The following is a 14,178-nucleotide window of genomic DNA, read 5'->3' as shown; positions in this document are numbered from 1 at the left end:
GGTTTAAGATAACGAGTTTGACACCGAGTACTTCTCACTCTTTACGTGAGGGAAGCTGGAGGTGTTTGGCAGTAGGTCAGACAGGAGAGGAACTTTCCGTCGACACTGCCATCTTTCAGCTAGGCCGAGAGCTTTTTAGTGGATGTTACACCAAAATTGATTCTCAAAACAGAGGAATGTGATGGAGATGTTTCCTGTCCTTTTTTCACAGGCAGTATCAGAGTCATCTGGTTTTTCATACTGAACATTTTTGGATCATGTCGTCCGGGTCTGAGACTGTTCATTACATACACCTCCACAACGCTAGTCAGTCTGTCCTGGAGGCTCTGCGTTCCCAAAGGCGGAAAGGCCTGTTTTGTGACGTCACCGTTCGGATTCATGACTCATCTCTGCGAGCTCACGCGTGTGTCTTGGCAGCTGGAAGCCCCTTCTTTCAGGACAAACTCCTCCTGGGTCATTCTGAGATTTCTGTGCCGCCGCTGGTTCCCGCGGAAACAGTGAGACAGCTGGTGGATTTTATGTACAGCGGTTCCCTGGTGGTCGTTCACTCTCAGGCGCTCTGCATCCTGACAGCGGCCAGCATTCTCCAGATTAAGACAGTCATTGATGAATGCACTCAGATTATCTCCCAGAAGAGAGTGGGCAGCGGTGCTGTAGGAGTTCCCACTGGCAGTGGGCTGCCAGTAGGGGGAGTTCTTCCCAAACAGGAGGAGAGGGCCGGCAGTAAGGGCAGGGACAGCAGCAGTACTGGAAGCTCTGGAAGCACTGGTCCAGTCAGCCTGCAGGGACTGGGGAACTTCAGTATGGGGAGCTGTAGCTCTGCAGGGATGGGAACAGGTTTGGGTGAGGGTGGGGTGGGAGGAGACCCTGGCAGTATGGACGCAGCAGCAGGGGTGGGCCTTATGCCATTAGGGGATGGTGGCCCTGGGCCAGTTTGTCGGCCAGATGGGTTTGGAGCTCCTGGAGGAAGTGCAGGGATGTTAAAAGCAGGGCCATGCAGTCAGGACCTGAGTTTTATTCTTGGGCAGCCGACAGACCGGACCACCAACACCAGCGGCATGGATGTGGGGCCTGGGCAGCACCGAGGCTGTGTGTCTGTTGGGCCTGTGCCAGGCAACGCTGCCAGGGACGGGCTCCGGGGTAGCTCGGTGGAGTATGGTACAGTAGGGGACGAGCTGGCAGTGGGTATAGACAGATACAATGAAGAGGAGGAGATGGAAGGATCAGACAGAGGGAGGGATGGAGACCGAGAAAGAGGAGCTGGGCACAGCCGCAAGCAGAGACAACCTCTCAGATTACAGGTGAGACCTCTCCCACCACGGGTGAGAAAGTTATTAGACAAATGTGGAGCTCTTTGGCTGAGTGACTGTGTGTTCCTTTAACTGTGTGTTTATTGGTGTGTAGGTTGTTGGTGAGGAAGAGGTAGTTATAAAACACGAGGGTACACAGGACAGTACTGCAGCCCTGTTCGATTTGGAGGCGGGAAGAGGAGATGGAGGCCACGGCTCCGCCCATGAAGCAGCCACAGTGTTCGGACAGGTGGGATCGCTGTTTACCATATTACACTGCATTACGCCCAACACGCTGTCTAACCTTAACACGCTGTCTAACCTTAACACGCTGTCTAACCGTAACACCCTGTCTAACCTTAACACCCTGTCTAACCTTAACACACTGTCTAACCCTAACACACTGTCTAACCATACACCACACGGATCATTAACACCACCCAACACACTGTCTAACCATACACCACACTGATCTATCAGCACCACCCAACACACTGTCTAACCATACACCACACTGATCATTAACACCACCCAACACACTGTCTAACCATACACCACACGGATCCATCAGCACTACCCAACACATTGTGTCTCAGACTGTTCTTCTCACGTGGAGGAGAGTGAAGCAGGGTGTAGTATGATATGATATAATGAACAACAGTTCTCTGCTGGGTATTAGACACACAGGTGAGACACACACACAGGTGAGACACAACCACGTCATGTCATATACACACACAGGTGAGACACAACCAAGTCATGTCATATACACACACAGGTGAGACAAAACCACACAGGTGAGACACAATCACGTCATGTCATACACACACAGGTGAGACACAATCACGTCATGTCATACACGCACAGGTGAGACACAACCAAGTCATGTCATATACACACACAGGTGAGACACAACCACACAGGTGAGACAGAACCACGTCATGTCATACACACACAGGTGAGACACAACCACACAGGTGAGACAGAACCACGTCATGTCACACACACACACAGGTGAGACACAACCACGTCATGTCATATACACACACAGGTGAGACAAAACCACACAGGTGAGACACAATCACGTCATGTCATACACACACAGGTGAGACACAACCACGTCATGTCATACACACACAGGTGAGACACAACCACGTCATGTCAGACACACACACAGGTGAGACACAACCAAGTCATGTCACACACACACAGGTGAGACACAACCAAGTCATGTCATATACACACACAGGTGAGACACAACCATGTCATGTCATACACACACAGGTGAGACACAACCATGTCATGTCATACACACACAGGTGAGACACAACCACGTCATGTCAGACACACACAGGTGAGACACAACCAAGTCATGTCATATACACACACAGGTGAGACACAACCACGTCATGTCATACACACACAGGTGAGACACACACACAGGTGAGACACAACCACGTCATGTCAGACACACACAGGTGAGACACAACCAAGTCATGTCACACACACACAGGTGAGACACAACCACGTCATGTCATATACACACACAGGTGAGACACAACCATGTCATGTCATACACACACAGGTGAGACACAACCACGTCATGTCACACAAACACACAGGTGAGACACAACCAAGTCATGTCATATACACACACAGGTGAGACACAACCAAGTCATGTCATATACACACACAGGTGAGACACAACCAAGTCATGTCATATACACACACAGGTGAGACACAACCAAGTCATGTCATATACACACAGGTGAGACACAACCATGTCATGTCACACACACACACAGGTGAGACACAACTACGTCATGTCATATACACACACAGGTGAGACACAACCACACAGGTGAGACACAACCACGTCATGTCATACACACACAGGTGAGACACAACCACGTCATGTCAGACACACACAGGTGAGACACAACCAAGTCATGTAACACACACACAGGTGAGACACAATCACGTCATGTCATACACACATGGATGATCACGCATCTGTACCCTGTGTAAAGTGCTGGTTTGGAATTGATTGTAATTTGGTTTGTATTTGGTTTCTAGGGCGGGTTTTATGATGAACCTGGTGTGTTTCCTGCGAGTTTCTGGCCTCAGACTGATGCTTCGCAATCACTAGTGTCGAACCCGCGTGGAAGAGTGCCCAAACCCCCCTCCCCGCCCCCCTCATCACAGGCTGTCAGCAACCAGGTCTGTACACCCTCTCTGTTCCCTTAACCACAGATATGCAGTGTAGATTACACCATTGTCTCTGTGTCAGTTATGTCTGTGATATTATGTAGATTACACCATTGTCTCTGTGTCAGTTATGTCTGTGATATTATGTAGATTACATCATTGTCTCTGTGTCAGATATGTCTGTGATATTATGTAGATTACATCATTGTCTCTGTGTCAGATACGTCTGTGATATTATGTAGATTACATCATTGTCTCTGTGTCAGTTACGTCTGTGATATTATGTAGATTACATCATTGTCTCTGTGTCAGTTACGTCTGTGATATTATGTAGATTACATCATTGTCTCTGTGTCAGATATGTCTGTGATATTATGTAGATTACATCATTGTCTCTGTGTCAGATACGTCTGTGATATTATGTAGATTACATCATTGTCTCTGTGTCAGTTACGTCTGTGATATTATGTAGATTACATCATTGTCTCTGTGTCAGATACGTCTGTGATATTATGTAGATTACATCATTGTCTCTGTGTCAGATACGTCTGTGATATTATGTAGATTACATCATTGTCTCTGTGTCAGTTACGTCTGTGATATTATGTAGATTACATCATTGTCTCTGTGTCAGATATGTCTGTGATATCATGTAGATTACATCATTGTCTCTGTGTGGATTATATCATTTATGCTGTGGAGATAACATTATTCTTACGGTGTTAATCAGATTGTTATCTCTTCGTAGGTACATCATAGTCTCACAGTAGATTACATCGTTTATGCTGTGTTGACTACATTGTTGCCTCTGAGTCGGTTAATGTTGTGGAGATTACGCGGTTAATGTTGTGGAGATTACGCGGTTAATGTTGTGGAGATTACGTGGTTAATGTTGTGGAGATTACGTGGTTAATGTTGTGGAGATTACGTGGTTAATGTTGTGGAGATTACGCGGTTAATGTTGTGGAGATTACGTGGTTAATGTTGTGGAGATTATGCGGTTAATGTTGTGGAGGTTACGTGGTTAATGTTGTGGAGATTACGTGGATAAGGCTATGGAGATTACGTGGATAAGGCTGTGGAGATTACGTGGATAAGGTTGTGGAGATTACGTGGATAAGGCTGTGGAGATTACGTGGATAAGGCTGTGGAGATTACGTGGATAAGGTTGTGGAGATTACGTGGTTAAGGCTGTGGAGATTAGGCGGTTAATGTTGTGGAGATTACGTGGATAAGGTTGTGGAGATTACGTGGATAAGGCTGTGGAGATTACGTGGATAAGGTTGTGGAGATAACGTGGATAAGGCTGTGGAGATTAGGCGGTTAATGTTGTGGAGATTACGTGGATAAGGTTGTGGAGATTACGTGGATAAGGCTGTGGAGATTACGCGGTTAATGTTGTGGAGATTATGCGGTTAAAGCTTTGGAGATTACGTGGATAAGGTTGTGGAGATTACGTGGATAAGGCTATGGAGATTACGTGGATAAGGCTGTGGAGATTACGTGGATAAGGTTGTGGAGATTACGTGGATAAGGTTGTGGAGATTACGTGGATAAGGCTGTGGAGATTACGTGGATAAGGCTGTGGAGATTACGTGGATAAGGCTGTGGAGATTACGTCGATAAGGCTGTGGAGATTGCGTGGATAAGGCTGTGGAGATTACGTGGATAAGGCTGTGGAGATTACGTGGTTAAGGCTGTGGAGATTATGTGGATAAGGCTTTGGAGATTATGTGGATAAGGCTGTGGAGATTATGTGGATAAGGCTTTGGAGATTATGTGGATAAGGTTGTGGAGATTACGTGGATAAGGCTGTGGAGATTACGTGGATAAGGCTGTGGAGATTACGTGGATAAGGCTGTGGAGATTACGTGGATAAGGCTGTGGAGATTATGTGGATAAGGTTGTGGAGATTACGTGGATAAGGCTGTGGAGATTACGTGGATAAGGCTGTGGAGATTATGTGGATAAGGTTGTGGAGATTGTGTGGATAAGGCTGTGGAGATTACGTGGATAAGGCTGTGGAGATTACGTGGTTAAGGCTGTGGAGATTACGTGGATAAGGCTTTGGAGATTACGTGGATAAGGCTGTGGAGATTACGTGGATAAGGCTGTGGAGATTATGTGGATAAGGCTGTGGAGATTACGTGGATAAGGCTGTGGAGATTACGTGGTTAAGGCTGTGGAGATTACGTGGATAAGGCTGTGGAGATTACGTGGATAAGGCTGTGGTGATTACGTGGATAAGGCTGTGGAGATTACGTGGATAAAGATGTGGTGATTACGTGGATAAGGCTGTGGAGATTACGTGGATAAGGCTGTGGAGATTACGTGGATAAGGCTGTGGAGATTACGTGGTTAAGGCTGTGGAGATTACGTGGATAAGGCTTTGGAGATTACGTGGATAAGGCTTTGGAGATTACGTGGATAAGGCTGTGGAGATTACGTGGATAAGGCTGTGGAGATTACGTGGATAAGGCTATGGAGATTACGTGGTTAAGGCTGTGGAGATTACGTGGATAAGGCTGTGGAGATTACGTGGATAAGGCTGTGGTGATTACGTGGATAAGGCTGTGGAGATTGCGTGGATAAAGATGTGGTGATTACGTGGATAAGGCTGTGGAGATTACGTGGATAAGGCTGTGGAGATTACGTGGATAAGGCTGTGGAGATTACGTGGATAAGGTTGTGGAGATTACGTGGTTAAGGCTGTGGAGATTACGTGGATAAGGCTGTGGAGATTACGTGGATAAGGTTGTGGAGATTACGTGGATAAGGTTGTGGAGATTACGTGGATAAGGCTGTGGAGATTACGTGGATAAAGATGTGGTGATTACGTGGATAAGGTTGTGGAGATTACGTGGATAAGGCTGTGGAGATTACGTGGATAAGGCTGTGGAGATTACGTGGATAAGGCTGTGGAGATTGCGTGGATAAGGTTGTGGAGATTAGGCGGTTAATGTTGTGGAGATTACGTGGTTAAGGCTGTGGAGATTACGTGGATAAAGATGTGGTGATTACGTGGATAAGGTTGTGGAGATTGCGTGGATAAAGATGTGGTGATTACGTGGATAAGGCTGTGGAGATTACGTGGTTAAGGCTGTGGAGATTACGTGGATAAGGTTGTGGAGATTACGTGGATAAGGTTGTGGAGATTACGTGGATAAGGTTGTGGAGATTAGGCGGTTAATGTTGTGGAGATTACGTGGTTAAGGCTGTGGAGATTACGTGGATAAAGATGTGGTGATTACGTGGATAAGGCTGTGGAGATTATGGGGATAAAGATGTGGTGATTACGTGGATAAGGCTGTGGAGATTACGGGGATAAAGATGTGGTGATTACGTGGATAAGGCTGTGGAGATTGTGTGTGTGATGCATGTCTGTTTTTCAGCATATTTTTTCCCTTTCTCTCTCTCTCTGTCTCTCAGCTTCTCTTTCAGTACCCTGTGAGTGAAGCCCCGCCCACTTCTTCCTACTATGCGGGGGGGCCTATGCTGATGGACAGCATGGCAGAGACCTGTCAGCAAGCCCCGCCCCCTACACCTCTGACCCCTGCCCCGCCTCCAGCCACCCCATCATGCGTTGCAGGTCCGAGTTTTCCAGCACAGAGTTCAGAGACATCATTTGACTGCAGTCACTGTGGGAAGTCATTGCGGTCCCGAAAAAACTACAGTAAACACATGTTTATCCACTCTGGTATGTAGACAATAACTTCAGTAAACACGTTTACCCCCTGTGGTATAGAGAAAAACTACGGTAAACACATGTTTATCTACTTTGGTACGAAGACAAAAAATTACAGTGAACACCTGTTTATCCACTCTGGTATGCACACACATACACACATATACACATATACATGCATGCGCACACACACATACTCACACACACACACACACACACACACACACACACACACACACACACACATGTATTACAGCATTTATGAACACAAAACACTACAGAATACACACACATGTATTACAGTATATACTCACGCACACACACACACACACAAAACACTGCAGAATACACACATACGCACACACAAAGTTCAAGTTCAAGTTTATTTGTGTAGTGCTTTTTACAATCAGAATTGTCTCAAAGCAGCTTTCCAGCTATCAGTGAGGAAGCCCAAGGCGACAGTGGCTAGGTAAAACTCCCTAATGAAGTGAATAGGAGGAGGAACCAAGACTCAACAGGGGGCGCCCATCCTCCTCTGGCCAGCACATAACATAGACATTCACAGTGTAGAATGAGTCCATGATAAACAGATTCAGTGGTCTATTCAATTATTTACAGTATAAAGTGTGTACAGTGATTTGTTTGTAGTATAAAAGTTCATATACAAGGTTCTAGGAGCTCTAAGTGGTATCAGATATACATTAGTTTGATAACCAAGCTGTTTTCTTATCAGTAAGTTCGTCTTTAAGACCGACTGTATAGCGGCTGAGGGCGATTAGCCTTGCTCTAGTTAAAACTGAGACTTTGGTGTGGCTGTAAAGGACGGGTTGTTCTTGGTTCACAGTCAGGTTGAGTCAGTATCACAGGTGGGCAGCTGGCTCAGAACAGAGGCCTGCAGGAGGCACAGAGGTGTACAGGCCTAGTGCTGGCTCCTGCAGGCCTAGTGCTGGGTCTTGGGCCTAGTGCTGGGTCTTGGGACTGGAACCTTGTAGACCTCAGAATGGATGCCCCGGTGTTGGGGCAGGGAAGTGAAGATAAAAGAAGAGAGGGAACAAGAAAGTTTAAGTATTTTGCAGAATTTCGTGAGAAGCGGTGTTGTACCTTTGAGAAAAGCCCAGAACATTAAACCGATACACGTTTGGTTTTCACTGGAGTTTTCATTTAGTGGTTGTAAAAAAAAAAAATCGCTTGACATTGTCCCATCGGTTCCGTCAAAATGTGGGGAGTCTGCAAGCCCAGCTGAGTTCAGCTGTTCATAGGCTCTTCATCAGCTGTTCATCAGCTGTGTGCTCTTCTTATTCCATTATCTGAGTTACATAACAGAGAGAGAACCAAAATATGAATCCCGTTATTTATTCAAAGCTTAGGGTTAGGGTTCGAAAAAAAGCTGACCCAAAGAGACAGTTATATTGTTAATCACAATTATTTCTCAGACAATTACTTTTACAGCAACATTTGGCTAAGATGGTCAGCTATATACTAGACAGAATAGGTACTTCTTTAGTCTACTCTACAGAACACACACACATGTATTACAGCATATACACACACACAAACACTACAGAACACACACACACACACACACACACACACACACATGTATCACAGCATATACACACACACAAACACTACAGAACACACACACACACACACACACGTGTTACAGCATATACACACACACAAATACTACAGAACACGCACACACACAAAAACACTGCAGAACACACACACATGTATTACAGCATATACACACACAAAAACACTACAGAACACACACACACACACACACACACACACACACACACACACACACACACACGTGTTACAGCATATACACACACACAAATACTAAAGAACACAAACACACACAAAAACACTACAGAACACACACACACACACACACGCATGTATTACCGCGTATACACACACAAAAACACTACAGAACACACACACACACACACACACGTATTACCGCATGTTCAAACACACACACACACACACACATGTTCATGTGTTGGACATATGGGGACTTGCAGTCATGTAAATAAATAAGTACATCCTGTGGAAATTGACTTTTTCAACATAATTGAACAAGCAAACACTTGACCCCCTGATACAGTCCCTGCAGATAAAGGTGATATACTAACATACATACAAAACCACAAGGAAAATGAGCTTTTTCAATCATTTATTCAACAAAAATATCAATAGCTGTAATATTCTTCTGTGGAGAAAGTAAGTACACCCTTGGCCTCAGGAGCTAATATTGCCCCCTTTAGCAGAAATAACTAGCATTTTGCATAATTGTCCACCAGTCTCTGATGTCGGACTGCTGAAAGTTTTGACCACTCTTCCATGCAAAATTCTTTCAGTTGCAAGATGTTTGAGGGTTTTCTTACATATACTGCCCGTTTCAAAATTATGTTTCCCCGCCTTTCGCCCTATTTGCGCTGGGATAGGCTCCAGCACCCCCCGCGACCCTAATCAGGATAAGCGGCTTAGATAATGAGATGAGTGATGAGAATTCAGACAGAGGGCCTTACATTATCTTCAAGCACTCTTTTATATGATGCAGAATTCAGACAGAGGGCCCTACATTATCTTCAAGCACTCTTTTATATGATGCAGAATTCAGACAGAGGGCCCTACATTATCTTCAAGCACTCTTTTATATGATGCGGAGTTCAGACAGAGGGCCCTACATTATCTTCAAGCACTCTTTTATATGATGCAGAGTTCAGACAGAGGGCCCTACATTATCTTCAGGCACTCTTTGATATGATGCAGAGTTCAGACAGAGGGCCCTACATTATCTTCAAGCACTCTTTTATATGATGCAGAGTTCATAGCTGAATCAATGACTGCAAGCTGTCCGGTCCCTGAGGCAGCGAAGCGACCATAACATTTCCACCACCATGCTTCACAGCTGGTATGAGGTTCTTCTCCTGAAAAGCTGTCTTTGGTCTGTCTACATGTCTACTGTTCCTGTGGACAAACGACTCATCTGTCCGAGCACTTTATCCCAAAAGGCCTGGTCTGTGTGTATATGTTCACTGGCAAACTGTAGTCTTACTGTAATGTTCTTTTTGGACAGCAAAGGCTTTGTCCTGGCATGCCTCCCATGCAGGTCACATTTGTGCAGTCTGTTTCTGATTGGTAACACAAGCACTTTGACACCAACAGTTGCAGGAATTAGCTGCAGATCCGGTGATGAGACTGGGGGGGTCTTCTTTTGGCATCAGACAGTCTGCTCTCGGGCTCAGTGAGCTGGGGCAGCCAGTCCTGGACGTATTGGCAGTCATTTGAAATCTACATCACCTGTAGATGATTTTCCGTACAGTGGAATGATGTATTTCAAATCATTTTAAATCCCTTGCCAGACTCATATGCATCCACAGCCTTTTCTCTGAAGGCCTTAGAGAGCCTTTTACATCATAGCACGATGACACCACACACTGCAATAGCAAACAGAACACCAGACCCTAGATGTCAGGTTTAAATAAGACAGGTTACAACTCCACTCCCTAAGGAGGTTCTAATCATTGGCACCTAATCTGGAACACCTGATTCTAATTTTATGTATTTGAAGATGTGATAACTGTTTTTGTTTACTTAAATGATAACACTGACATTTTGTAGTCATTTTCATGTGTCATTTGTTGGAGTGTATCACCTTTATTAATAGGCACTGTTTCAAAGAGAATCAAATGTTTGCTTGGTCAGATATGTTGAAACAGTCAACAATTTCCATGGGGTGTGCTTTGTTTTTAACATGACTGCATATACACAAACAGAGGGAGGGTGTGTGTGTGTGTGTGTGTGCGCGCGCATTACTGTGGTGTGTGTGTGTAATATGTAAGGGATGATGTACAGTGAGCTGGTCATTATTGGGAAATAAACCCCGAGGGAGGGTGTGTGTGTGTAATATGTAAGGGATGATGTACAGTGAGCTGGTCATTATTGGGAAATAAACCCCGACAGGGTGATGCAGGACACCAGTGCCGCTTATTACACGGCTAATTACTAAAGAAAATCAGAAATTTGACAAAAAGTATTTGAAATGATTTAAAAATGATATTATTGATTTAAAAATGATTTTAACGCTTAAATTATTTAAAAATGATTTTATTGATTTAAAAATGATTTTATTGCTTTTGCTAAAAACAATAGTCTGTTATATTCTATGGTTGGAATTGTGTCCATAGCATCGTAAACTTCATAGCCTTAAGATAAACCGAATCTGAACCTTTCCATTGGTGAAGTGGGACAAGGTGAATGGGACTTATTTGGGAATATTGATGTTCATGTCTCTATGTGTATATGCTGTAATACGTGTGTGTGTGTGTGTGTGTGTGTGTGTGTGTGTGTGTGTGCGGTAACTGAACCTTTCCATTGATGGAGAAGTGAGAAAAGGTGAATGGGACTCATTTGGGAATATCGATGTCTCTGTTCTAATTGACCTCTTGCTGGGGCGTTGCAGTCTGTCAACATTTTCTTGATTTGATTAACCAGTCTTTAAACCCTGCTCTGCTTAGTGTTTATATCATGTCTGTCTGTTTCATTCTTCAATTTGTGTCCTTTTCTCTGTTGTCCAGCCCTATGTGCCCTTTGACCTTTAACCTCTCGTGCTTTTTCTGCGCTCTTTTCTTGTTCTCTTTGTCTTTTATTTACTGAGGACAGTTCAGCTATTCACCATGAATTGAAATGTTTTATGCTCTCCAAATATATTAAAATGAATATTAGAAAAAAACTTCCAGGGGGTTTTCTGATGAGGTCACATTTTTCTGGCACAAGGTGTGGTGAATGAGCTGATGTTGTCAATGTGATTATTAATTTACCGGACTTCTCTCTGTGGATTGATATGATTGGACATGGTCCTCAGGAGTCTATGATCAGAACTGCGTCCATAGCGACGGTCTGTTACTCTTAGCAACGAACTGCTATTCAGAAATAACAGACCATAGAATGCCAGAATTGACCAGTCAGGATCGAGTATTCAGCAAAGTCGTGAAATAAATTCAATGTGTGTATATGGGTATGTAATATATTAAAGTGTGTGTGTATAATAAAGTTTGTGTATGTGTAATATATTAAAGTGTGTGTGTGTGATAAAGTGTGTGTGTGTTTGTGTGTAATATTAAGATGTGTCTATGTGTAATATAGTAAAGCGTGTGTGTCTCTGTGTAATAAAGTGCGTGAATATGGGTATGTAATATATTAAATTGTGTGTGTGTGTGTAATATATTAAATTGTGTGTGTGTGTGTGTGTGTGTGTGTGTGGATATGGGTATGTAATATATTAAATTGTGTGTGTGTGTGTAATATATTAAATTGTGTGTGTGTAATATATTAAATTGTGTGTGTGTGTGTGTGTGTAATAGAGTGCGTGGATATGGGTATGTAATTTATTAAAGCGTGTGTTTCCATTCTCTATCCCTTTAGGTCAGAAACCTCATCAGTGTAGCATCTGCTGGCGCTCCTTCTCTCTGCGGGATTACCTGCTGAAGCACATGGTTGTTCATACAGGTGTGCGAGCGTTCCAGTGCTCCGTCTGCAGTAAACGCTTCACCCAGAAGAGCAGCCTGAACGTGCACATGCGCACACACCGCGTGGAGCGCACCTTCTCCTGTCCCGTCTGCCACCGCGCCTTCACCCACCGCACTCTACTGGAGAGACACGTGCTCCAGCACGACCACGGACCCCCGCTGAAACCCAACCCGCACTCGCTGGAGTCCGCTAACAACAACAACAACAACAACAATGCAAACCCGCAGCCGCCTACACACTGACGCACCCCTGACCCTGACGCACCCCTGACCGCAGAGACCAGGGTCGGGGTGGGATGTGTATGTTAGAGGGAGAATGGGTCATGGGATTGTGAGAGAGGAACTCTGTTTGACACTTTTAAACATGTTCACACACCCACAAACACATGCATAATTACTTATGGACTTTCTCGCACTCACATACACACATGCACTTACATATGTTTTTAACACAGTCGGAAGGCTGTAAGAATGCCAATCTTACAGTGGTAACCGTGGTAACAGCCTTGGTATACCGAAAAAAACCTCAGCACTTATTTTATGCTACATTTAGACCATAAAACCTCAGTATTAACATAATGCTACATCTGTGTCTGTATATGTGTAGATACACACACACACACACACACAATATTCACATAATGCTACATTTATGTGTGTGTGTGTATATATGTATATATATACACACAATTTTTACATAATGCTATGTTTGTGTGTGTCTATATGTGTATGTACACACAGGCAACTTTTACATACATGCTATGTTTATATAAAAAATCTACATGTACATAATACTATACATACACTATAAAACCTCACCATTTACCCAGTACTAAATTTACATAAAAACCTCGATGTTAACAAAATGCTACATTTAAATAAAAACTAAAGATTTATGTAATGCTACTTTTATATATATATATATATATATATAAAATATATCGATATGCATAGGAAAACATTTATACTGTAAAAACCTCATTATTTACATAATGCTACATTTGCAAAGAAACTCATTGATTACAAAATGTTACATATGTATTAAAAAGCTCATGCAAAGCTACATTTATATAAAGAACCTCAACATTAATATTATGCTACATTTCTATCTTACATTTCTGTCCTCAATGCCACATTTCATAGAGAAACCTCATTGCTAACATTATAACAAACTGCTATATATATATCAGAATTTTAATAGTTGAGCAAAATGTTTGTTCATTTGAGAAAATGTTATATCAAGTGGAATACCTTTTGTTGTTTTTTGTTTGTTTTTTGGAAAGTGAAGTTAGTGAAGCTGGACAGTGTTCAGAGTAAGGACAGCGGGAACAGTTTTCGGTTTGAGTAAGAACAGTGGGGACAGTGTTCAGTGTGGGGACAGTGTTCAGTTTAAGAACAGTGGAGACAGTGTTCAGTTTAAGAACAGTGGGGACAGTGTTCAGTGTGGGGA

General features: G+C 43.6%; 1 protein-coding gene across 1 annotated transcript in view; it reads left to right on the top strand.

Moving 5' to 3' along the window:
• Positions 1-12,971, top strand: part of zbtb45 (zinc finger and BTB domain containing 45) — a 14,036-nt gene extending 1,065 nt beyond the window's left edge. Inside the window, exons 2-6 of the mRNA XM_030780298.1 lie at positions 212-1,301; positions 1,405-1,539; positions 3,366-3,509; positions 6,927-7,194; positions 12,625-12,971. Of these exons, the coding sequence (XP_030636158.1) occupies positions 258-1,301; positions 1,405-1,539; positions 3,366-3,509; positions 6,927-7,194; positions 12,625-12,971 (1,938 nt within the window). The 5' untranslated portion in view covers positions 212-257. The remainder of the gene's footprint in view (positions 1-211; positions 1,302-1,404; positions 1,540-3,365; positions 3,510-6,926; positions 7,195-12,624) is intronic.
• Positions 12,972-14,178: the final 1,207 nt, after the last annotated feature.

The sequence above is a fragment of the Chanos chanos genome, chromosome 7, assembly GCF_902362185.1.
Source record: "Chanos chanos chromosome 7, fChaCha1.1, whole genome shotgun sequence".
NCBI lineage: Eukaryota > Metazoa > Chordata > Actinopteri > Gonorynchiformes > Chanidae > Chanos > Chanos chanos.
The sequence above is the reverse complement of the archived record's forward strand: the minus strand, read 5'-3'. Positions and strand labels throughout refer to the sequence as shown.